General features: G+C 40.6%; 2 protein-coding genes across 6 annotated transcripts in view; both read right to left on the bottom strand.

Annotated features, from left to right (window-relative positions):
* The window catches only part of WDR47 (WD repeat domain 47), a 56,614-nt gene extending 53,526 nt beyond the window's left edge, over window positions 1–3,088 (bottom strand). For 2 of the 3 annotated variants that reach the window (XM_022584171.2, XM_089918616.1), the window contains exon 1: window positions 2,872–3,085. The gene's annotated coding sequence lies outside the window, so the exon portion shown is untranslated. Of the gene's footprint in view, window positions 1–2,871 lie in introns of all 3 variants that reach the window. The other variant, XM_089918620.1, reaches the window with a different exon arrangement.
* Window positions 3,089–4,602: 1,514 nt separating this feature from the next.
* On the bottom strand, window positions 4,603–26,541 carry TAF13 (TATA-box binding protein associated factor 13). 3 transcript variants are annotated; one of them, XR_016394613.1, is made up of 6 exons: window positions 26,444–26,541; window positions 25,642–25,720; window positions 21,755–21,852; window positions 19,513–19,691; window positions 17,605–17,653; window positions 4,603–13,339 (listed from the first exon to the last, which is right to left on the bottom strand). XR_016394613.1 is itself a non-coding variant. In XM_089918710.1 (5 exons), exons 1-4 carry the CDS (start codon window positions 26,468–26,470, stop codon window positions 19,521–19,523), a joined length of 375 nt encoding a protein of 124 aa, XP_089774836.1. In that variant the 5' UTR covers window positions 26,471–26,541; the 3' UTR covers window positions 4,603–17,653; window positions 19,513–19,520. The 3 variants fall into 3 exon arrangements, 2 of the variants coding, with proteins under 2 accessions (XP_089774836.1, XP_030615780.2); XM_089918710.1 differs by having other exon boundaries at window positions 4,603–17,653; XM_030759920.2 differs by lacking the exons at window positions 4,603–13,339; window positions 17,605–17,653 and having other exon boundaries at window positions 18,184–19,691.
* Window positions 26,542–26,688: the final 147 nt, after the last annotated feature.

The following is a 26,688-nucleotide window of genomic DNA, read 5'->3' as shown; positions in this document are numbered from 1 at the left end:
CTAACATGCAGAGATGGGAAGGGAAAAGTAACATTATTGTGAAAAAGTAACTAACATTTATTGTGTATCCACTATGTCAGATCCTGTGCTAAATACTCCCACCCATCATCTATATAACACTCACAACTCTCCAGTTTCATTTTACAGATGATTACACTAATACTCTGAGACGTCAGTTACTTGTCTAAGGTCACACTGCAAAAAGTGCAGAAGCAAGAATGGGACGACCGGGTCTAAAATCCTGTGACCTTTCCACTATAACATTCTAACATATACAGGGGTGAAAACAAAGAGAGGATAGTTAGGATTCAAGTAATCTTGAGGCTAATGTCAAAGTTTCAGAAAACGGAATTCAACTTATTTCCTGTCTTATGTAGTGATTTGTCATTTATTAGCTGAGTAAGTCTAAGGCAATGCTTCTTAAACTTTTCTCCATAAGGACAGAAGAAACTGAACCCATCCCCACATAGCCCATAAGCATAAAATTTCTTTGAAGTCTTTGAATTTTACCTAGAAATTAGTGTGAATATTACATTCTCCATATATCTTCTGTTTAATATAAAAACACTATTTTTTATCCAGCTCTTCAAGTGAAATTGATGACAACTCCATTAGTGTGTGCCATGTTCTGTGACGACAGATTTATCTCTTGGCACACTGCAGCTTATCACTAATACTCCTATTTGAAATGCAAAGGTCGGGGGGATAAAGTAAGCTATTTCTTGATTATTCAAGAACCAACGATGCACGCTGAGGATTATTTAACACCAAATGAAACTCAAGTAACAGTTATTGGCCATAGCCTTATTTTCTAAAATATGAGAATACCCTACTGAAAGCAGGAAAGCAATCCTGACCCACATATAGGGAGGAAACACCCTTTTCTCCATGTCACCACAGTAATAAAGAACCTCTGCCACGGAGTAAAGACGCATCTTAATAGTTTCCATGAGCCATTTTAAGGCCACTGTAAGAAATAAGGTCCTGGACCTAGAAATACTAAATAGATCATGCAGAAAATTTTAATTAGCCATGTCAATGCTCCATTCTGTTAAAAGGTAATCAACAGATGCCTTAAATTTTTTTCCAAAGTGCTTTCAAATACTTTACTTTGTTCAACTTCAGAGCTCATTCCGAGACTAATACAATAGCAAGTACTATCGTCTGGAAATTAAGTCACTAGTAGGGTAAGTACCTCTTCCAAGATTGCAATCAGTAGCAAAGGGAAACTTAAATCCTAGAAATCTGATTTCCAGTTTACTGAGCTACTAAGGAAAACTGCATCTTTTCATACTTATTTTGCAGCATATATCAAAGCATATCACACACTATTTAGTAAGTAACTAACTGATAAACTCGATTTCACAAACAGAAAAAGAGGCTGAACACAATTATGTAACTAGGAACATAAGATAGTACCCCTGCTCTCTTATGATACATTCCTAGTACTGACTTTAAAAAAAAAAAGAAAAAGACAAGAATTAGGAAGTGGGAGGGTGGGAAGAAAACAGGTTAAAATTCCTTCACAAAAAAATTACATATCCATAATGGCATCAAATTCAAGTGTTTGTGTGTGTTTTTCCCCTAACAATATACGGTTATGGCTTAATTGGTTGGTCACTAAAATAATTTTTCTTTCCTGTGTGGAAGCAATCTACCCACTGAAACCTAAGGTAAAACTGTTCATTACATTATCCTCCTAAACGAGACCAAAGAATATGTCATAAAAAGGAAAATGGGCTCTTAGGCGTTTCTCCTGTCTAGTAAAATTTCAAGGCAACACGTACCAACACTGGAGACAAAAAAAATTCTACTTGGATTTACCGTAAAGAAAAGGTTTATAGCGTATTAAAGCCTACATGTTAATCTCTGTGCCATTAACTTCTTGAAGCATTCTAAGAAGTCCGCGGCAAAGAGAGGGAAATAAGTGTTAGGATCATAACCTATGAATGTGGGTGGAACAAAGACTTCTCCCTTCATTATGCAGAGAGAACAAAGTTGCCAAAAACGCTCTGCTCAGATACCATGCGTGGTTACTGACTGCACCTCTGGGTACAGAAAAGAAAAAAATCAAATACTGGTCAAAGGCCGCCCCTGCCTGCCCCCGCCCCTTTCGCCCAAGGCCTCGCGCCAGAGCTGCAGCCCCAATCTCTTTCTCCCCAACATAAGAAAGCGGCTTAACCCTAAGAGTTCTACAAGCTCCCGTTCCCGTCTCCTACGCAGACGCCCCCGGGGCACCGGTCCAACCCGAGTTCCAAATCCAGTCGCTGCCCCCCTCCGCGACCCCGCCCAGACCCCCAAAGCCCTGCTGCCACTGACCACTGACGTCAGAAAGGCCAAACCCGGCCCCCGCGGGGCTGCCCCAGCCCCGCAGCGCTCTCCCCTCCTCCCGGCCAAGGCGTGCCCAGAATGGGACGCGAGCGCGTCCCTCGGCTGTCGCTCGGGCTCGGCAGAGCGGCGAGGAAGGAAAAATCAGCGCAGTCAGCCGCCCTCCCGCCCCACAGCAGCAGCGAGGTGGGCACCAACCCTGCGCTGGCTTACTGGTCAGGGGCGGGCGGTGCCAGGGCGAGGGCCGTCGCTCGGCCCCCGGAGCCGGGTTGGCAGCGAGAGAAAGGTGTGGTTCAGGAGCGGCGGCTTCCCGTCGGGGCCTGGCCCCCATCCGTCGGCGCCGGGGCCTCACTCACGACCCCAGTCGCCACCCAGTCAGCACCCAAGCCTACCCAAGACCCTTCTCCGGGGCCGCGAACGCCGCCCTTGGGGGTCGCCACGGTCGCAGCCCTGTCAAGCGGTGACAGGCGGTGACGGGTGACCATGGCAACCCGAGGTGTGCAGCGCGGCCCGACCCCGCCTCCGCCTCCCGAAGTCGCTCACCTGAGGGCTCCGGGACGAGCCCGGAGAAATAGCGGAGGAGAAAGCGGCGCGGAGGCCGGAGACGGGGCCCCCAAGCGGCGGGCTCTGGGCTGGAAAGGGAGTGTGAGGGCGGCGGTCTGGGCTCGACGTCGGTCTTGCCTCCAGCCGCCCGCGCGTCAATCCATCAGCTCGTCAGTCTGTCTTTCCTCCCGTCTCCCCCTCCCGGGCCGGCGACCGTCCGCTCAGCCTCTCACACACTGCGGTTGTCAAGCGGCGCTGCAGCCGAGCACCAGCCCCGAGCCGCAGCCAATCGCCGCGCTTCCCCGAGGCGCCTCAGGACCCCGCCGAGCGGGGCGGCCAGGCAGGTGCCTGCGTCGAAGGGAGAGTCGGCTGGGCGGGCGCCAGCCCGGGGCACGGTGGGGACTAGTTTGGTGGACCGGCTCCCCGCTAGCGCTCCAAGGACCAGCTGGACTCGAAGGAAAAGCCGGCGCGGCGACTGCGTGAGAGACCAGCAGCCGGCACGCAGACCCTTTGGTGGCTGGTGACCCCGCGTCCCGAAATAGGGCGGAGGGGGTTGTCTCCTCCGAATGGAGAGTCGTCTGCGCATTAGAAGTGACTCTTAAGACTCCTCGCTGTTGATCTATTAATAAGGGATAACGAAATAAATCTCGCCGCCTTCTCCTCTCTGCTTTTCCCGGTTCCACTTCCTTCCTGAAGACTCCAGCAGTTTAATCCCCCCTTCTTGATGCTTGAAGTATTTTTGTTATTTAACACTTAACACATTCAGTGTTTCCCATCACCCGTTTTGGTTGTAAGCCCCATGACAGCAGACCTCACTAGTTCCCACCCTATCGGTGCAGCAGCATTCCACAAATATACCTGATGCTCAACCGAGCTGAATTAAGCATTCAGGGGTAAAACCATGTAGAGCTAACGAAAGAATACAGGACACAAACCTGTAAGAACTTGGTCCTCACAAAGGCTAAAAGCCAAGAGTAAGTGGGGCCTCCCAAAGTGAGGGAAATGTGGCAAAATGGACTGGTAATAAACATCAGAAACATTTCTGGAAAGGAAGAATTTGACCCAATTCAAGATAAAAGAAGCTATAGCTTGAGGAAAAGGTTCTAAGAAAAATATTTACAAATTGATGGAAAACAATTTAAGCACAGAAGCTTAACTGCAAAACTTCAATTGCCTAGCCCTGATTAACTCCTGGAAGAAAGTCTTCATTAAGAACGCTCTCAGTGATAAGTGACAGAAAAATAAATGTAAACACAAGTTAATGTTACCCAGGGTCTTGATGTTAAAAACACAGCAACAACAACAAAAACTTTACAGAACGTATAAAATGAAAAAGTGGGCAAATATATCTTGGAAATAAATAGTCTATTGATTATTTTACCAGTATAGTTTACCTGACAACTCGCTTCTCAATCTTGATTCTCAAACAATAGCAGTTACAAGAACCAGCATCACTTAAATCTTCAACTAAATCTAGAAACAGTTACTAATCAGGAACAATCTGAAAAACATTTGACCACCTAATAGGGGCAGAGTGCTATAAAAAGGAAGAGCCTGACCTTCTGGCACTAGATTGGTTTCGGTGTTCACTAACTACAAAACAAAATGCTTCACCTATATTCTCATTTAAGCCTCACAATCTCCCTTAAAGTGCCTGTTAATTATTACCATTTTAGAGATTAAGGGAAATAAATCACCCAAGGTCAAACAGCTGATAGGTAGCAGAGCCAAGATTCTAACCATTCTGAATCTTAAAACCTTCTTTATCTATTCCACCTCACTGTGTAATAACTGGAAATTTTAGCTTTAAGAAAATGGACTTTATTCTGACAAGGCAGAGGGAATAAGAGGTCTTATTCATGTTTATATCCCTCATGCCCTAGGGCATAGTGTTATTTGCATCTAAGTTTTCAGTAAATAGTAATCAGAAATATTGGAAGCAGATGCACAACCATTATATTTCCAGAAAAGGGGGATGAGAGGAGGAAAAGAACCAGGCATTGAAATACAAGACATCTGGTACATCTTATCACTTGTACACTGATAAATGCATTGACTATGTATTTGCTTCCTAATGTAACATCAAGTTTTACACTACAACCTTAATAGCTGTTAGTCTAAGATATCACCTTTCCTTCTACACTCAGCCACACTGGTTAAGATTAGATCTTCTTGTCTTTCACTCTAGTTGCTGTAAAGCAGAGAATTGTTCAGAAAGGACAAGCCTTTCTTAGATGAAGGGCTGTCCTCACATCCTGAGGTACTGCCTCAATCACTCACCAAATATTTAGAGTGCCTCCTCTGGATCAGTAACTAGGCTAGGTATCATTTGAAAATGCAGGTTCTAACTTGACGGAATGATTCATGGTGACTTGTGACTCAAGCCTATAGGCTAAGGTGGACCTGTTTTCATCTGATTCTCAAATCTCACTTCCAAAAGGGAGAATAAAAGGTTTTGGTGTTTCCCCAAAAGTAGAAAGGAAGCTGAGTACAAACCTAAGTAAGGAACTCTTGCCTCAAGTTGTTCAGGGGAAGATCAATGGGTATAAGGGAATTTGTTTTAAAAGCTCCACTCTCATTAGAATGCATACTCATAAATATACACACCAAAGAGCTGTGTGCTTCAGAGCCAGCAGTGCTCTGGCTCTGGGAAAACAAAGTACCACCACGGCTGCTTCTCCTTCAAACAGGTTCAAGGATTATGAAGGTAGAATACTGGGTCTACCAGAGCTCCTCTCCACACCCCTAAATAAAAGCTTAAATTCTATGCAGATGGTTGAACCTAGTAAAGAAACATACCTTCTTGTTTCAATGTAAAAAAGGTATGCTTTTATTTATATTAAGTAAATATCTGGATGTTATATTGAAAACAAAGTAAATAAAATAAAATACTTGTTTTGGAAAGAAATACTCAACCTATTTAAATTAAGTCATTGAAATAGTTGAACAATTTTTTAAAACTAGAAACTATGTGTTAGGAAATGTTAATAATATGTTGGTAAGGGGGAAATCTCCCCCCTATCTTTTTTGAGTTTTTTTTGTCTGGTCTAATGATTAAATTGACACCAGACAGATTAACAGGAGAAAAAAATGAATTTAATTACCTATGTGTGGGAGTCTATAAGAATATGAGGCCCTAAACCAAGTTAGGCAAATGAGGCTTACATGCCATCTGAGAAAAGAAGAAGGGGTTAGGGATTTGGGACTCCAAAGGGGAGGAAAACACTTTACAGGAAGATGGGAAAATGTTTGGTAAACAAATGTTTGCTGGGCTATGCAGAGACAATGGGACACAAAGAAGACACTGGTCTCCAGGCCCTGAAGAGCTCCCCTTACCACTCTTAGCCCATATTCTGTGTAGGTATCTCCTGCGATGGTGCTCTTCCTGGACCAGGCCCTTTACCTAAATTCTTTTAGGCAGTTAAGGGGGAGGTAAAAAGAAAGACTTCCTGAGTCTTTTGTTTCTTAAAAATAATCAGCATAAAATAATGCTCATGCCAAAGAGAAACATTTTAGGGAGGCAAATTTTGCTCCCCTACCGTCCCACCTTTAAAACTTCCCCCAAGAAATTTCATAGTCCGGAAGCTGAGTTGGAAGATTGTTTTATCTCACTGAACCAGTCTCTTAGTCCTGACAATAGATTAGTTCAGTTAGACTCATTTTAGGAGAAGGTGATTCAGGTGGGCTCCCCAAAATAGGGCTGTGGTGCAAGCAAACAGGCATTTAATGAGGCATTTCTATGGGGACAAAATAAAACAATGGTTAATGACTAGAGCAGACACATAATCCCAGTTCCTGGGATCTGAAGGCAGCCAGTGGAGATTTCTAGATGTCCGGCTTAAAGCATATTCAGATGGAATAGGGCAGGCAGTGACAATTTGACAGATTTTCCTCGTTTGTCACTCGAATGTCTTTGGTGATGTCATCAGGTATACCAGTAAACTTTCTGAGTGGCCCACATAGCAAGAGGCACAAAAAAGATTGTCTAAAACATGAGCAACTGTGGTGATTTCTCTGAAGTTTATATCAAGTTTTCTAGTTTTAGTTTGCAGGGCTTCAGGAGAAAAGGCAATTCTCAACAATTCCAAATCAAAAGGATGGGAAAAAGCAGACATTTGTTCAGAGAGTTGTAGCTAGATATGAGGAAACTAGAAGAATTGAGGATCTAGTCCAGTTTACAGGTAGAAAACAAACCTCAAAGACAATGGACAGTATTAGAAGCTAATATCCACAGTGTATTACTAAAACAAATTTTCTCTCTAAAATCATGTTTTTATAAGTTTATTTATTTATTTTGGCTGCATTGGGTCTTCGTTGCTGTGCGCGGGCTTTCTCTAGTTGCGGTGAGCGGGGACTATTCTTCATTGCGGTGCGCGGGCTTCTCATTGTGGTGGCTTCTCTTGTTATGGAGCATGGGCTCTAGGCGCGCATGCTTCAGTAGTTGTGGCACAAGGGCTCAGTAGTTGTGGCTCGAGGGCTCTAGAGCACAGGCTCAGTAGTTGTGGCGCATGGGCTTAGTTGCTTGGCGGCATGTGGGATCTTCCTGGACCAGGACTCGAACCCGTGTCCCCTGCGTTGGCAGATGGATTCTTTTTTTCTTTTTTTTTTTGCGGTACGCAGGCCTCTCACTGTTGTGGCATCTCCCGTTGCGGAGCACAGGCTCCGGACGCGCAGGCTCAGCGGCCATGGCTCACGGGCCCAGCCGCTCCGCGGCATGTGGGATGCTCCCGGACGGGGGCACAAACCCGTGTCCCCTGCATTGGCAGGCGGACTCTCAACCACTGCGCCACCAGGGAAGCCCGGCAGGCAAATTCTTAACCACTGCACCACCAGGGAAGTCCCATCACCCGAATTTTCTACCAAAGGTAGCCAACTTAAGACAAATTTGTTTGCAAAATAATTTTAGTTTCAATAAACTTGGCCTGTTTATCTACTTAAATACAGCAAGAATTGCAACTGACCATGTAGGCCCTCCTAATCTGCTTTGTTGGAACTTTTCATAAGGAATTTCAGACTGGACTTTTTTTTTTATATGTTCAATATCAGAGAGAAAACCAAATTCTAATTTTGCACAGCCTTACTTTTGTATTAAAACTCATTTACTTAAATAAATTTATTCCAATCTTAACCAGTCCTAACCATACATAAAATTTCTTCCCAAAGATTCCTTTTTTCACAATTTTTCTATAACTTTCTATGTCTCTTTTAGTTTGTCTCTTGTTCTCTTTCCCATTTAGAAATAATCAGTTTTAGGACAAAGACACTCATTTCCCTCAACAAAAATGCATCTCCATATCTCATACCTTTTCTTAACCAAAAATACATCTTATTTTTCTTGCATACAGAATTGTTTTCCTTATTATTTCTAGCAGCCTTAGTCACACATGTTAATTAGAAACCTTAATTTATAGTGAAAATAAAGAAGTAAACAATTGTGAATGGTATTAGCATTTTGTGGCTTGGTTAATTTATAAATACCTTTTATAATTTATAGAAACATGTACCCTTGTATTTAGTTTTTAACGTCTTTATTGGAGTATAATTGCTCTACAATGGTGTGTTAGTTTCTGCTTTATAACAAAGTGAATCAGCCATACATATACATATATCCCCATATCTCCTCCCTCTTGCGTCTCCCTCCCACATTCCCTATCCCACCCCTCTAGGTGGTCACAAAGCACCGAGCTGGTCTCCCTGTGCTATGTGGCTGCGTCCCACTAGCTATCTATTTTACATTTGGTAGTTAATTTTTATTTTTTGGCTGCATTGGGTCTTCGTTGCTGTGTGCAGGCTTTCTCTAGTTGTGGTGAGCGGGGGCTACTCTTCATTGCGGTGTGCAGGCTTCTCATTGTGGTGGCTTCTCTTGTTGCAGAGCATGGGCTCTAGGCGTGCGGGCTCAGTAGTTGTGGCAAGCAGGCTCTAGGGCGCCTGGGCTTCAGTAGATGTGGCGCATGGGCTCAGTAGTTGTGGTGTATGGGCTTAGTTGCCCCTCAGCATGTGGGATCTTCCCAGACTAGGGATCAAACCCATGTCCCCTGCATTGGCAGGCAGATTCTTAACCACTGTGCCACCAGGGAAGTCCTGTACCTTCTTAAATAGTGCAATCTTTCAATGTGGCACAGGACGTGGTTAATAATAGACACAAATTTATGTTTACTTTCTCTGCAAGAGGAAGATAAAAGTAGATAGACATATATTCCATAACTAATATTGTATTACTTTATCTTATTTGGAAATGACCTAGGTATTCAATGAGTTTCCATCATTTAATTTAACTTAGCAAAACTCTAAGGTTTCAAGTTACCAAAAGAATTCTGAAAAGTATTTTTAAGTACACATACCATGATAGGTAATTATTGTTAACAAGTTCATGTAAAAACTTTTTATCCTATTTACATCTATTTAATTTGGTTTAATTATTATACTTAATGCTGATAATGCTAAAGACATGCCTGTTTTAGTTAAACCAATAACCTTAAATTTGCTTTTATTTTCTAAAGATTAATCCTAGATCATGTGAACCTGAAAATTATTTGGTTGAGTTTCTATTATATTTTTGAGAATTTTATATAAGCACTTGTTTAAGCCAATTGAATAGGGCTCCACTGGTATAAAAATATCACACATCTACAACATACATATATAGACTCATACACAAACATATAGACAGATACAAACAATGATCTTATAGCTTTCATTTAAAAAAAAAACTTTAGTCATTAAATGGGCACAATGGTACAAAACTTACTAGTTAACAGAAGAACATTTGGATCCAAATTTTGTTTCAGCAGTTGGAAAAAGTTAAGTTTATCTGTAAACTTAAAGGTTTTTTACTAATACTCGTGGAGAAGACACATGAATTTTCATGCATTTAAATTTTCAAATGACCTTTTCCTCTTTTTGTTATTTTTCTGATAAAATGACCTCCCTTAACCCTCCTACACTGTTGGTGGGAATGTAAATTGGTGCAGGAACTATAGAAAGCAGTATGGAGGTTTCTTAAATAACTAAAAAATTGAGTTACCATATGATCCATCAATCCCACTTCTGGACATATATCCAGAGAAAACTCTAATTCGAAAAGATACATGCAATATTCTTAGCTGTAATATGTACAATAGGCAAGACACAGAGATGAATGGATAAAGATGTGGTACACACATACACACACACCCAATGTAATACTACACTACTCAGCCATAAAAAAAAGAGTGAAATAATGCCATTTGCAGTAACATGCATGGACCTAGAGATTATCATACTAAGTGAAATAAATCAGAGAAAGACATACACCATATGATATCACTTATATGTGGAATCTAAAATATGATACAAATGAACTTATTTACAAAACAGAAACAGACTCACAGACATTGAAAACAAATTTATGGTTACCAAAGGGGAAAGGGGGTGGGAGAGGGATAAATTAGGAGTTTGGGATTAGCAGATACGAAGAACTATATATAAAATAGATAAACCACAAGGTCCTATTGTATAGCACAGGGAATTATATTCAATATCTTATAATAAACCATAATGGAATATATATGTGTGTGTATGTGTGTATATATATATGTGTGTGTGTGTATATATATATATATATATATATATATATATATCATACTTCAATTAGAAAAAAGCAGAAAACCTCCCTTAAGTTTCTGGAACATTTACATCCCAAAGGCACAGGAAAGGAATGTAAGTTCTCCAAGAAGGAGTTGATTTCTTAAGGCTGCAATATTTACACACCTTTTGAGATAGATCAGTGAAGTTAGTTGCTTATCATAGGAATGACATGCCCATCAACTTATGTTGGAATGTTTTTCTTTCTATCCGGATACATTTAGCTTAGGGGAGAAGGCCTAAAAATATTTCCTATTATGCTCTGAATTTGAGTTATGGTCACAAGTTCAGTCAGACCGGTGGCCTCCCATCTTATTTTCTGCCTTTTACAACAAATCTTTCAATGAAGCTATTTTGAAATTTTGGCAGCTCCTGCATACTAATTACAGTAGGTATCCAATTCTGTTTGCTTGATTTGGAAGCCCTTGCTTTTTCTTTTTTTTTTTAACTTTGGGCTGCATTTGGTCTTCGCTGCTGCGTGCAGGCTTTCTCTAGTTGCTGTGAGTGGGGGGTTACTCTCCGTTGTGGTGCACAGGCTTCTCACTGCGGTAGCTTCTCTTGTTGCGGAGTAGAGGCTCTAGGCACATGGGCTTCAGTAGTTGTGGCACACGGGCTCAGTAGTTGTGGTTCGCGGGCTCTAGAGGGCAGGCACAGTAGCTGTGGAGCATGGGCTTAGTTGTTCCACGGCATGTGGGATCTTCCCAGACCAGTGCTCGAACCCCGTGTCCCCTGCATTGGCAGGCGGATTCTTAACCACTGCGCCACCAGGGAAGTCCCAGCCCTGGCTTTTTTTTTTTTTTTTTTCCGGTACGCGGGCCTCTCACTGTTGTCGCCTCTCCCGACGCGCAGGCTCAGCGGCCATGGCTCACGGGCCCAGCCACTCCGCGGCATGTGGGATCTTCCCGGACCGGGGCACGAACCCGTGTCCCCTGCATCGGCAGGCGGAATCCCAACCACTGCGCCACCAGGGAAGCCCCAGCCCTTGCTTTTAAGTACACTTTTTAAATCTCTTATCTAACTGGAACATTCCTCATAATGGCCATTGTCATTCTAGGTTGTAATTTCCTTGAGGACTGGCAGCAGTTTGGTAGGACCCTAGTCACAAATGGAGTGTAACCCACATTTTCTTTCTTTTTTTTTTTTTTTTTTAATATTTTCTTGGCCGCACCGTGCTGCATGTGGGATCTTGGTTCCCCAGCCAGGGATCGAACCCGAGTCCCTCGCATTGGAAGTGCAGAATCTTAACCACTGGACCGACAGGAAAGTTCCATAACGTACATTTTCTGTCCAACCATATCTAGCTGCAAATAGGGTACAACCCATATTTTTGTCCAGCTATTTTTTATAGATATTTATAGCTTCCAGGGCTATAGTTCATAGTCATTTAATATTTCACTCCCCAATTTCCGTACAGTTTTTCTTTTCCTTCTTTTTCTTAAGTACAGGACAATTGAACTTCCAATGTCCTAATTTTTTACAATATCTGCAAATGTCTGAAGGCAAATAGGAAGGGGTCTGAGTGGATTTTGATTTTTGTTCTAATTTCTGTCCTTCCCTCTTATTAAGAGTCCCTAAAGTTAGCCATTACATATGTATATTTTTTAACCCACATTTAAATTTGGTCCTTGGATGAGAGCTGTCTATATTTTCACTTTTAAATATAGCCAATTCAACGGATGCATCATCTGGCCTTTGATGAGTAGGGTCCAATATTAATCTCAAATAGCAACTCAAATCGGTAAGCCTTTTTACGGCTTAACCAAAAATGCAAGAGGCACAAAGGATGAAGCCCTCATAAGATCCAGAAAGTTCATTCCCAGAATTCCTCAAGAAAGCAAAGACCAGGACTTCCCTGGTGGTGCAGTGGATAAGACTCCACACTAATGCAGGGGGCCCAGGTTCGATCCCTGGTCAGGGAACTAGATCCCACATGCATGCCGCAACTGAGTTCACATGCCGCAACTAAGGAGCCCACCTGCTGCAGCTAAGACCCAGTGCAACAAAATAAATAAATAAATATTTTTTAAAAAGAGAAAGCAAAGACCTTTGTTGTCACAGGTGGTAAGAATGGTGTACTGCAGTGTCTCCAGTTTCTCATGAGAACATGAAATGCCTCCAGTCAAAGACCCACTAATCTGTGACACCAGGCAGGTACTACAGGAATTGGACTTTTCCAGCACTAACAAAACAACGAAGGTTGAGAAGACAAAGGCCCCTTATGGACTGGACCCTTATGATAAATTCCCCTGAGAGCTGGCACAGTTGGAAAAGAGAAGCCAGTTGCAAGGCTAGGTTGTTACCTGGGTTTCTGACCAACAGGCTACAGCTGCTCAGAATCCGTCTATTTGACTGACTGCCAAATGCACGCTGATACATGCACCTTCCTGATGGTGGAGACCAGAGAGAATATTCTCACTGGTCATAAAGCTAAGCTCTTAAGGCATAGAACAAGACAAACAACACAACAGACAGAGACAAAGAAAAACAGTGACCATCTCTGGGAGGAAAAGGATCAATAAAAACTGAGAGTACGCATTTACCAAATTTTTACCAGAGTTGTTGTGCCCAAGGGACTTGTTCCACAAATATCTTCTCCTGCTAATCTAAATTTAGAAAGAGAGAAAAGGGGCTCTCACCACTTTTGATTTCACTGGACCCTGCAGAGATCTGGGAGGCTGACATGGTGAGAAATTTTACCTTCTGCTGGCTTTTATCAGACATCCCAGGATCTCATCTGTAGCAGTTTTGGGAGAAAGTTTCCAGCCAGTGAAGATTATCCTGACTACACCAACTGTTGGGGAGGGGGAAATCTCCCCCCTACCCTTCTTGAGTTCTTTTGGCTGGTCTAATAATTAAATTGACAGACGATAGATTAACAGGAGAAAAAAAAAACAAATGTAACTACTACATATGGGGGCTGCATAAGAATAGGAGGCCCAAAACCAAGTTAGGCAATTGAGGCTTATACGCCATCTGAGAAAGAGAAGGGGTTAGGGGTTTGGGACTTCAAAGGGAAAGAAAACAATTTATAGGAAGATGGGAAATGTCTGGTAAACAAATGTTTGCTGGGCCATGCAGAGACAGTGGGACACAAAGAGAACTTGGGTCTCCAGGCCCTGCAAAGTTCCCGCTACCACGCTGAGCCCATATTCTGTGTAGACATCTCTGGCGATAGTGCTCTTCCTGGACCAGGCCCTTTATCTAAATGCCTCTAGGCCGTTAAAGGGGAGTTAAAAAGAAAGACATCCTGAGTCTTTTGTTTCTTAAAAATAATCAGCCTAAGATAATCCTCATGCCAAAGAGATACATTTTAGGGTGGCAAATTTTGCTCCCCTACAAATACATAAAGCGCACTAAGAAGCATAATTTCAGATGAGCGTTTCAGGATAAAATTAGTAAGTTTCTAGTAATAAGCTTGAAAGCATGTTTAGTAAAACTTTCTATAAAAATAGTAGAAAAGCACAGAGATTCACCAAAATTTAGGTAGGTGTCTTATTATAAGCTCATGTGTCCCCAAAATACTTTAAAAAACCCAATTTCAGAAGTATAGTATAGTATTAGTATTTCTTTTAGAGTGTGGTCAGTAACTAAGAAGGTTCTTTCCTAATAAATTTTTATTTATTTATCAAAAATGGCCATGCAAAGGCAAATGACAAAACGATTTATGTTTTAGCTATTGTTCTTCCTGTTCTAAAAGAATACACCCAAGGATTTCGTAACAGTTTACCAGGCTTTCTGTGTTAAGTATAATAAAGCAAACGTGTGCATAGAAGTCTCAGAGCTACAAATAACATATGAATTGGGATTTTATACGAAAGTTCAAACTGAAACTCTTATCAATCTACGGGTAACATATAAGAAATCTGCTCCTTACTTTATTTCTATAACTTTAGAATCCCAATTATCCAGATACCATATAGCAAAATAGTATCTGTGCTATGCCTCAAGCATAATAGGTACTTAATAAATACTTGTCTGATATACCAAAACCTTTTCCTTGATCCTATCCCATAACATAACAGTCTGACTAGCTCATGCAGCCATTTACCAGAACTCAGGCAAAGCAGAAGCCTCCGTGACCCATTTAACACCTTGCTCACTGGTCGTCCACCCCTCAGTCTCTATTTGTGGTAAGAAGGGAAGCATAGAGACCCTAAGAAAATCAGGCCTAGAGAACTGGGAATGTTTTGGGACACAGGGAGAGCTCTTAAAAAGTTCTTGATTTTCAGGCCCAATGCTCAGTGTTGTCAGCTCTTAGGAGCAACTATGAAGCTCCCCTGAAGAACTTAGAAATAAAATTGCCCTCTTTGAACTACCTCTGAGATGAACATTTAAATGAAGTACAGTAGAAACACGCAAAGTCACTTTAAAGCTGACAAACAGACAATGCTTGGATGGGTATTGTCAATGGAAGTGAAAACTCAAGCCAAGTTTCTAGTGACAGTAACAAGGCAGTCTTGAAGGAAGATACCCAGGAAACACACCCCTCTGTATTGCTTCAGGCCCTGGGGAGCCACTTTTCCTGTATCAGCCCTAATCTTATCTTACCTGATGCTCTAGGTAAAGCATTCATGTAACTCCCCAAATTCTGATTTGCCCTCATAATTAATGCTTCAGTTTCCCACATGTCTGCCTGGAGAAGGGAAGAATTTGCTGGCCACACGATGCAAGTTTTACTTTACATCTGTAAATTGGCATCCATTTTCATACACTGGTCTTATGAACTTGGTTTCTGTGAGTCTGAGTCACCCCAAGAGATGGATGTGCTCTCCATTTTCTGATGAAATCAGTTTCTGAGCCTGCAATGCTGCAAATCAAACTCTGGACTACAATACATTCTCCCAAGTAACTCAGCCTCCTGAGGCCTCTTGGGAAGCAGCCAAACAACTCTCCAGACAACACCTCTCTCCATTGATGAGAGGCCAAGTGAACTATTTCCCCTCATTTAAAAATTTCTACACTTAGAATTAATATTACAGTTTTTACTTAAGAAAACCAGCTTAAATACAGTAAAAAACAATTTCAAGTGAGTCTTAGATAGCTATTAGACAGTCTGCTTGAGCAACTAATAAACATGCTAGCTAAAAAAAATAAAAGGTATGAATTTTTTCAAAGAAAGAGCTTCACTTTAAACAAAATGGGGGAGGGGAGCTATTAGAGATTAAAAGAAATTTAGACACACTCACCAAGTGCAATGGGCAACACCTTGTTTAGTTCCTGTTACAAACAAACTATGGTAGGCAGAATAACAGCCCCAAAAGATGTCCATGTCCTAATCCTCAGAACCTGTGAATGTTACCTTACATGGTAAAAGAGACTTTGCTGATGTGATTAAGTTAAGGACCTTGAAATGGGGAGAGTATCCTGGCCTCTCCAGGTGGGTCCAATATAATCACATGGGTCCTTAAAAGCAGAGAACCTTTCCCAGCTGGGGGTCAGGGGGAGCTATGACTATGGAATAAGCATCAGAGAGATGCAACATTCCTAGTTTTGAAGATGGAAGGGGACCACGAGTCAAGGATTGCAGCCTCTAGAAGCTGGAAAAGGCAAGTAAACAGAGTCTCTTCTAAAACATCCAGAAAGGAACGTAGCTATATTGGTACTTTGATTTTGGCCCAGTTAAGACCGTTTCAAACTTCTGACCTAAAAAGCTGGAAAGAATGAAAGTGTTGTCACTATATTTGCAGTAACTTGTTACAGCAGCAATAGAAAACTAATACACAAACTCAAAGATATTTTGAGACAAATCAGGAGATTTAAACAGGGATTAGGTATTAGATAGAATATTGAGGAATTAAGGTTAATTTTTGCTAGGGTATGGTAGTAGTATTTGGGCTTTTTTATCCTTGTAGAGATACATACTGGAGTATTTATAGATGAAATAATACAGTGATATCTGGGATTTGCTTTAAAATAATACTGCCCCTCCCAGCAGGTAAGATACTAAATTAGCAAAAGGTTGGTTAACTGTTGAAGCCTGGGGCTCAAGATACTATTTTACTATTGTATATACTTGAGATTTTTCATAGTAAGTTAAAAGAAGTAAGTTAATTTAGGAGAGTGCACCTGAACGCTGCAGATCAGCACTATCTGAAATTTTCTATAATAATGGAAATGTATTGGTACTAGCCACAGGGCTATTGAGAACTTGACACGTAGCTAGTGTAACTGAGGAATTTAATTTCAATTTTATTTTAATTGGCTAAATTTAAATAGCCCCACATGGCTAGTGGCTACCATATTACACAGTGCAGCTCTAGATATTAGAAAAGAGCCATGCTGCCTTACTGTTAGAATTCAGTTAATAAGTAAGCTCATGAATCGAGTCAGTGTACACCTGTTATTTCTATCCGCCCAGCTTCTCTTTCCCTTTCTTGCTAATAGTAGTACCCAGCTCCGAGCTCCACTCCAAGCCCTTCTTCACCAAAGAGGTGGGGCATGAGACTCAGGCTACAGTACAACTTCTTCCTGGCCCAAGAATAATGACCAGAGGCAGGACAACCACACTCCTTGCTCGGAATCTTCTGTATTAGGAAGTAAAGTAACTCCCTTGATCAGGAGTTGTATGGATGGAACCCTAGAACTGCTAGCCATCATGCTCCCTTGACACATGATGAGACTCCTAAGAGAGTAAAACCAAAATTAGGATAAAGATGGGCAGAGTCTTCTCTTCAAGTTCTTAGATCCAGTCAGCTGTGGAGTCAACTCCACCCTTTCTTTCCCTTCTTTCAGTTGGAGAAGCCAATAAATTCTTTTTTTCTTTTTTTTTTTTTTTTGCTTATGCTATTTTTGAGTTAAGTTCTAACAATTCCAACTTTAAAAAGTTTTAATACAAAGTCCCGTAAAAAACTTCTTAATGCCAGGATCATTAGCAAAATGGTAAGACTAATGGCACTGCTATAAGCTGAACTGTGTCCCCCTAACCCCCATCTGACTATATTGGAGAAAGGACTTTTAAGGTGGTGATAAGGTTAAAGGAGGTCATAAGGGTGGAACCCTTATCTGACAGAACTGGTGGCCTTATAAGAGGGAGAAACAACAGAGGTCTCTCTCAGCCACGTGAGGACACAGTGAGAAGGCAGCTATCTGCAATCCAGGAAGAATCCTCACCAGAACCTGACCATGTTGGCACCTGATCCCAGGCTTCCAGTCTTCAGAACTGTGAAAAAATAAATTTCCATTGTTTAAGACACCCAGTCTGACATTTTGTTATGGCAGCCCAAGCTGACTAATACAGGCACCCAGTATAACTTGCCTAGTGGCAGTTACTACCAGGTCCTTCTTCAGGGTGAAGTAGACCCCGACTAGCAAAAATAGTGATATTGGGCTTCCCTGGTGGCACAGTGGTTGAGAGTCCGCCTGCCAATGCAGGGGACACAGGTTCGTGCCCCGGTCTGGGAAGATCCCACGTGCCGCGGAGCGGCTGGGCCCGTGAGCCATGGCCGCTGAGCCTGCGCGTCCGGAGCCTGTGCTCCGCAACGGGAGAGGCCACAACAGTGAGAGGCCCGCGTACCGCAAAAAAAAAAAAAAAAAAAAAAATAGTGATATTGATCTTTTGTTATTCCACTCTCAGTCTTGATTTCAGTTTAGACTAAAGTTGCTTTTTAACTGGTTTTTACTTTTTCAAATAAAAAGATCAGCCCAGCTATCTTGAATCTCATTACCAATTCAGAAGCATTACACGAATAATATGGAAAAAAAGTTTTTAGTGACATTAAGCAGCTAGAATTACATTGGGGAGAAAAGCTGATAAATCACATAGTCAAATTCAAGTATTAATCTTTTTAATTTTTCATAGTTTATTGCTTATATTGATAGGTTAAGAAAGTAAAGTAAAATTTTCCTAAGTACTGATTCATAATGTTTATAAGCAGCACATAAAACATTCAGTTTCACAAACAGTAATATCCAATGATCCCCTTAAATGCAATTTTAAATCCTTACTTTAAGCTAAGTGCAAGAATAATACAATAAGCTAAATACACACAACACCTGTATATGCTGAACTACAAAAGTGGTTTCCACAGCCACACGTGGTCTTAGTCAAGTACACATTTCCACAATGAACAAGTACTAACAAATATGTTAATAAAAACACGACCCCAAATGCTTATCCTACCATCAGCTTTTTCAGCAATGCCATTCCTGCTACTGAAAACACTTATATTTAGAAGCTTTAATTTGACCTGGGGAAATGAGTTCTCTTAAAACCTGACAAACAGTATAAGACCCAAAGATTTTTTTTTTTGCGGTACGCGGGCCTCTCACTGCTGTGGCCTCTCCCATGGCGGAGCACAGGCTCCGGACAGGCAGGCCCAGCTGCTCCGCGGCACGCAGGATCCTCCCAGACCGGGACACAAGCCCGTGTCCCCCGCATCGGCAGGCGGACTCTCAACCACTGCGCCACCAGGGAAGCCCAGCCCAAAAGATTTTAAATCAAATAGGTCTTCCAACACAGAAGAATTCATAGGAAACTTTTAGTTTCTCAAAAAATAAAAAATTAAAATCAAAAAAATCACTTGTTATCTAAAGAAAAGAGTATTAAAACAAATTATCTTAAGACAAACACTCTTAAAAAGGCTGTATTTTCTATCATTTTCTCCTTAAAAGAAACACAAACCAGTTCACTATCTTTTAATAACTTAGACTACTGTAATCTAAAAACTTTAGAAACATCAAACACATGTCTTAGCTATCAAAGGTACCATTGAGATTTCACATATTAAACAGCCACAGTACAGACTACAATGGCACAAAATCAGAAGGAACTGAATGGTTTGCAAGGTACTTTGACTTACATGTGGTCATTAAAATCCAGTAAGTAATTCAAAGTATAGTAATATAACGGCAGGCAATTAAAGGCTCAAATATCACTCTAAAATTGAAGACATGAATAAAGACTGAAAACGTTGTGGTTCTCTATCTTTCATTCACATGGCTAGATATCAGAACCTTACTGTGGAAAATACAGTTATTAAATACGGTTTCCCCAGAAAATAATGAAGCTTCAGAAAGTACCAAAGGTGTCAAGATCCATAGTTTGCTTCATCAAATGCTTTTCTAGCTCGTTTCAATTCTTCATTCATAGTAAGCAAGTCTTTAACCCTAGCAAACTTTCTTGGGTCCTTTCGAATCAAGAAGACGATATCTTCAACTTGTACCCGACCTTGTCTTCCAATTGACATTGCCTTGTGAGTCTATTACAAAAAAACATATTAAATTCAATTAATTTTTTAAAAATCTAACATTTTATTCTTTTAACTTGTGTCTATTTAATGCTGGTGAGTTTGAAACTTTCTCTAATTATTATAGCTAGTCACTTATGAATTGTCTTTCTATTAATGTCCTTTGTCCACTTTCTACCATTATTAGCAATGTTTCAATGCTTTATAGACATTTTAATATTAAGGACATTAAAACTATCAAATTCATTGATTTAAAAAAATTTTTTTTTACATCTTTATTGGAGTGTAATTGCTTTACAATGTTGTGTTAGTTTCTGCTTTATAACAAAGTGAATCAGCTATACGTATACATATACCCCCATATCCCCTCCCTCTTGCGTCTCCCTCCCACCCTCCCTATCCCACCCCTCTAGGTGGACACAAAGCACTGAGTTGATCTCCCTGTGTCATGCAGCTGCTTCCCACTAGCTATCTATTTTACATTTGGTAGTGTATATATGTCAATGCTACTCTCTCACTTCGTCCCAGCTTACCCTTCCCTGCCCCTCCAGTGTCCTCAAATCCATTCTCTACGTCTGCGTCTTTATTCCTATCCTGCCCCTAGGTTCATCAGAACCTTTTTTTTTTTTAGATTCCATATATATGTGTTAGCATATGGTATTTGTTTTTCTCTTTCTGATTTACTTCACTCTGTATGACAGACTCTAGGTCCATCCACCTCACTACAAAGAACTCAATTTCATTTCTTTTTATGGCTGAGTAATATTCCATTGTATATATGTGCCACATCTTCTTTATCCATTTTCACTGATGTTTCTTTCTGTGTGTTTTGATATATGTAGTTTGTCTTCATTTGCATAAAATAATTTTATTTCTTTGTAACCACCGCTTCATTTAAACTTTGTGTCCATTTCAGTAGCTGATAAATATTGGTGGGTTTCCTTAAAATCAAATCTCATCCCCTACCGTTACATATTCATACTGCAAAAACAAAAATTCATCACAGCATTATTTCTAATGACTGAAAAAGGGAAATTAAATATTTAATAAATTGAACAAATTTGAGCACACCTAGTCAATTAATATTGTGAAGCCATCAAAAATATTAATTATGCGGTGACACAGGGAAAATGTTGTAGACGTACGTTAAGTGAAAAAGCAGGTTCTACGACTATATATACTGTATGATTTCAGTTTTATAAAGTTTAAAAATATGTGTAAAAAGACAAAAGAATATTCACCAAAATCTCAGCATTAGTTATCTCTAGGTAGAAGGATTACAGGTTTTTATTTTTTCCCCTGCACTCTTTAATACTTTCTAAATTTAATCAATATTACTTTCATAAGCAGAAAAAGATTTTAAAAAATGCACTCTCTGACCCAGTAATTTTACTTCTATTATTCTTTATGAAGGAAATAATCCAAAACACAGGGTAAAAATTCATAAGAACTGAACACAAACACACTCAGTATTCCCATCCCTGCAAACATATCCAGAGAAGGGGGAAATTTCATGAATATGGTCATTCAAACTTATCTACTCAGTTAAAAATAATATGTAAATAATTTCAGTAGGGAAATGGTTAAGTATATTAGAAAATAATTTGAATGAATTTTATGCAGCTACTAAAATAACTGTGATTAGAACATAGGAAATATGTATTAAAAACTTTGAGTAAAAAGAATGTTTACTATGATCAACACTATGTAAAACACTGTATATCTTTACATAAATACTGGAAGAGGGAAATTTATGTTGGATGATGGGATTATGGGTAATATTTTACATTTTATTCAAGGATCTTATAATTATGTCCTTATAAATAAAATTTAGAGGAGGGGGTAGAATATATTGTGTGTGCATGTGTGTGTGGGTGTTTGTGTATGTGTGTGTGTATACACCCACACACACTTATCTCTCTCTATCCTTAATGATAAATAGTAACTTCCACAAAACAGGCACTCAAATGGCACTCAAGCTTATTTCAAAGGATGCCATAGTTCTAGTCTTATCTAAAAGTTAGAATTTCAAATCTATTCCTTAATTAGCTAAGACCAATTACAAAAAAACTTACCATTTCAGTGATGAACTCTATGACAAGGTCTTCAAGAATATCTACTGACTCAGTATAAGGATTCTGGTCGTCCCCAAACCCATACATCATACACCGTACTGTAAAAAGAACAATCATTTTTGTTTAAACAAACTTGACCAATACTTTTTCAAATTAGAACTAAGCTATAGAAGATATCGGTATGAAAGTATATTTACATTGTATTTCTTGTCTCCAAGTATGGATTTTGGTGTAAAAGGTATTAACCACTAGCACATAACCAACTGTTCTTACCTAGCCTTCCCTAGGTAGGAACTCCCCTTCCCTCCCAGCTACTGAACCCTGATATCAATATTCCTTCCCTAATCTCTATTATCTACTCACCAACAACCCCAGAATACCTTTAAGTAGGAAACTTCATAGCAGGAACAGGATGAGTAGCAATGGTTTAGCCTTTACTGGGAGTGTTTTCGGGGGTGAGGGGGAGGTCTTGGAAAAAAGAAGGCAAAATCCTTTCTGATACTACCATAAGGAAGAGGACATGAGAGAAAGTGCTCCAATTACCTTCTTATAGGAAGAACAGGTTAATCAAAAGGAGAAAGCAAAGGGCTTACTATACAGAATCTTGACATTTTATTCCCTGGATCAAAGCAACTGCCAGCAAAGCCCTTTCAGTCTTCATCTGAAGGAACCATAGAAAATGCAAAAGAGAAGAAAAGTCTACAGAGTAATGAAAATAACTGCTAATAGCTAAAACTTATATAGCCCTTACTACATGCCAGGCACTGCTGTAAGCGCATTTAATCCTCAGGACAATCCTCTGAAGTAGAAACTACTATTATCCCCATTCTACGTAGATGAGAAAATTGAGGCATAGAGTTTAAGTGATTTACCCAAGGTCACACAGATAGTGAGATGGAACTTGAATTTGAACCCAGATGATCTGGCTCCAGAGTCTATACTCCTACCCACAACAGTATTACACTTCTTGGTAATTTAGGGCAGATGGGATCCATATGGATTCTTATGCTATAGCCTATAAACTCCCAATCAGTCCATGGACAAGTTTTGAGAAGTCCTGGAACCCTACTGAAATTATATGTAAAAATTTTATACCTTATTTGTGTGTGTATTTTTCTGGGAAGAAGAATCAACTCTTAGCAGATTCTCAAAGGGGTATATAAATACTAAGAAACTCTGTCATATGTTAGAAATGTTTTGTATCTTGATCTGACTGGTGGTTACAAGTATATGTATATATGGAAAATTCATCAAGCTGTTCAATGAAGACTAGTGCAATTTATTGTATTTAAGTTTTACATTTAAAAAAAAGGAACAGGGCTTCCCTGGTGGCGCAGTGGTTGGGAGTCCGCCTGCCGATGCAGGGGACACGGGTTTGTGCCCCGGTCCGGGAAGATCCCACATGCCGTGGAGTGGCTGGGCCTGTGAGCCATGGCCGCTGAGCCTGCGCGTCCGGAGCCTGTGCTCCACAACGGGAGAGGCCACAACAGTGAGAGGCCTGCGTACCACAAAAAAAATAAATTAAATAAATAAATAAATAAGTAAATGGAACGAACTCCTAGAACACTTCTAAAAGTAGGAATGAGTACGTCAAGAATAATTTCTATTTAGGAGAAGCAAAAGCAGGCAGAACTAAGAAGACAGTAGACCAGGCCTGCGGAAGAAAAGAAACAGGTGACCTAGAAGCCAGACTAGGATAGAGAAGTGCCCCTAGGGTTTATTCTTGCAAAAGCTTTTAGGTCCAGATACAGGAGGGAGAAAACAAACACAGGAGCCAATATTTTCTCCCCTCTGTGTTTTTTGGATTCTGAAATTTTTTTTTGCTTTTTTTTTTTTTTGGTTTTTTTAGATAATTTCAGACTTAGAGAAGAGTTGCAAAAACAGCACAATGTTCCCGAAACCCTATATCCAGCTTCCCCTTATGTTAACATCTTACACAACCAAAGACATTTCTCAAAACTAAGAAATTAACACTGGTACAAATACATAACTTATTCAGATTGTACCAGTTTTTCCACTAGTGTACCTTTTCTGTTTCAGGATCCCACAATATTTAGTTGTCATGCCTCCCTAGTTTCCTCTGTTCTGTGACAGTTCCTCAGACTTTCCTTGTCTTTTTTTTTTTTTAATTTATATATTTATTTATTTATTTTTGGCTGCGTTGGGTTTTCGTTGCTGCGCCGGGCTTTCTCTAGTTGTGGTGAGTGAGGGTCACTGTTTGTTGTGGTGCACAGGCTTCTCACTGCAGTGGCTTCTCTTGTTGAGGAGCACGGGCTCTAGGCGTGCGGGCTTCAGTAGTTGTGGCTCGTGGGCTCTAGAGCGCAGGCTCAGTAGTTGTGGCGCACGGGCTTAGTTGCTCTGCAGCATGTGGGTTCTTACCAAACCAGGGCTCGAACCCATGTCCCCTGCATTACCAGGTGGATTCTTAACCACTGCGCCACCAGGGAAGCCCTTCCTTGTCTTTTATAACCTTGACACTTCTGAAGAATACTGGTCAGTTATCTTGTAGAATGTCCCTCAATTTGGGTTTGTCTGATGTTTTCTCATGATTAGGTTGTGGTTATGAATTACTAGAAAGGGAATCACAGTGATGATGTACCTCTTAATGCGTCATATCAGGGGTATGTAATGTCAACATATATTACTGGTGATCTTATTAACTTTGATCACCTGGCTAAAGTAATGTCTGCCAGGATTCTCCACTGTAAACTTAATATTTTTCCTTAAATATTTTGAGGGAGATACCTTGTCATTAACATTCTGATGGGGAAAATTCATCAGTAGGGAAATATACTTCACTGGAAAAGCAAAATCATATTAGACAGGAAGTATGTGAACTGCATTTGGTTAAAGGGTCTGTAAAGACATAAACAAATAGAAGTGAATGCTTTGAAATTTTGTGTTATATTAGCAAAAATTTTTTTTAAAAAAGAAGGTCTAGGAGAACAGATCTTGGTCAGTAAGTCATAGGAAGATTCAGGTAAGACAAGGAAAAGGCTGTGAAGATTCCAAATTCTTGTCATCACTCTGGGATGCTCTGGTGTAGGAATCCCCTTCTTATGCCGACTTAGGTAAAACCACGTACAAATGGAGTAAATAACATCAGAGATGGAATAAGTAGTGGTAAACTTAAGGTGAGAAATTGAGATATAGGAAGGGATTTGAATGGCAAAAAAAAAAAACCCACATATTGACTCTGTAGTTTCAAGAGCATTTGGGAACTGCTTACATCGGAACCAGCATAAATAAATCAGGTGATGTGTCGCCTTATCAGGACTGGGATGGAGAGCACTTTCTCACAGTGCCTTAAAGAGGCTGACCTTGAACATCAGTAGTAGCAGCAGCTCTCCTTGCTGCTGCCACAAAAGGTCTACTGAGGGAACAGACTAGACAACCAAAACCTTATAATCTCTATGCCACTGGACTGCCTCACATTGTTCATCATCTTCCTGCCTTGTCCATTGCCTTAGTCCAAAGCCCCAACTTAATTCCTACCCTCAGCACCTGTTCCAGGACCCAAAAGAACCTTTGGCTTACAGTCAAAGGAGTCCCTGCTCCTACTGCTGAAAGGTAAGGGACAGGGGAGGTAACGGAGGTATGTTCTTAGGCCCTGAATTGAAACACTGATCACATCTCTTTACTTAAAAAAAAAAAAAAAAAAAAAGTATGGATGTGTGTGTATGTGTGTGTGTATACACGCATATATATAAATACATAAATTGGGGTTAGGGTTATTACTATCTGTGATTCACAGGTTAAACAGAATTTATGCACAAGTCTGAGAATATTGTCCCTACAAGGAAACACATTCAGAACAATAAATCTACTTTGAACCGACATACCCAGAAGTTTTTATCTATAAAAAATCATTGTCAAATACTACTTACATTCTTTAGAAAAAAGTCTCTTTCTTTTACCCTGTCCACCTTCTGCACCTCCTCCAATTTCTTCATTTTCCTCCTCAAACTAGAAGTTAAAATGTATATATGGATACGTCAAGCACTGCTTTTGACTTTTTAATAATTAACATTTTTTTCCATCTTCAACACTGATATCATGCCAGAAAGCCTAAATAAAGCAAGCAGCAAAAAACCATGAAACCTTAGCATTTTAGGGGCCTTACAACTATCCTATCCAACTTCAGACTCACACAGGAATGGCTTCTACAATGTCCACAACAACTGTACTGCCTCTCCTGGAGCAGTTCCAACGACCATACATTCTTTTTTTTAACCAACAAAGTTGGCCTATTTCTAGACAGTTTTACTATTAAAAGAGTTGATATTGAATAAAAGTAAGCAAAACTAGTATTTACTAAGCACTGCTTACACAGTGCTAAGAACTTTCCTCAAGTAAGACTTAAGCCTATTTTATGACATGAAAACCGAGGCTCAAAGTTAAATAACTTTGCTCACAGAGAACAAATACTAGCTTTGTCCTCTGATGATTCTCTAGGTGTTTCAAAGGGTGTCTGGCAAATATGGACCAAAAGCAAAGGGCAGGGGACCACCCTCCTACTCTTCCTGCCCCGCGTCCTACGACTAATCGGAAGAAAAAGCCTAGCACGGGGTGAAGTCCCCGATTCTCTCGGCTGAATTCACTAAGGAAAACAAACCCGATTCTCGGCCTCCGCTACGGTGCCCGAGGGAGTGAATAAAAAAGTGGGCTGGAACAGAGGCGGTCACTCACCGCAGGGTCTTCTTCTTCATCTGCCATCCCAGCAGCCAGCCACCTCCAGGGCGCGCCCGCCTCCCATGGAGCGGGTTTTACTACTTCCGCGGCCTCACTTCCGGTGACGCGAGGAGGTGGGGCAGGGCCTAGCTGGAAACCCGCCTGCGGAAGTGGAGCGCGCGCGCGTCCCGCCCAGCGGTGAAACCACAGCAGTACTAAAGGAGGGAAGGGTGACGTCTTGGCAAGAAGGAATTAAAAATTAG

This window comes from Delphinapterus leucas, chromosome 1 (assembly GCF_059928025.1).
Source record: "Delphinapterus leucas isolate spDelLeu-1000000601 "Yukka" chromosome 1, BTC_Dleu_Yukka2, whole genome shotgun sequence".
In the NCBI taxonomy this organism is placed as follows: domain Eukaryota; kingdom Metazoa; phylum Chordata; class Mammalia; order Artiodactyla; family Monodontidae; genus Delphinapterus; species Delphinapterus leucas.
The sequence above is the reverse complement of the archived record's forward strand: the minus strand, read 5'-3'. Positions and strand labels throughout refer to the sequence as shown.

Bases quoted from the DNA above. Each gene is read 5' to 3' on its own strand.
- TAF13 (XM_089918710.1), bottom strand. From the start codon at position 26,470: ATGGCAGATGAAGAAGAAGACCCTGCG. The intron at 25,721-26,443 runs GTGAGTGACCGC...TTTAACTTCTAG, and splicing joins ATGAAGAAGAAGACCCTGCG to TTTGAGGAGGAAAATGAAGA. The intron at 19,692-21,754 runs GTAAGTTTTTTT...TTTTTGTAATAG, and splicing joins TAGAGTTCATCACTGAAATG to ACTCACAAGGCAATGTCAAT.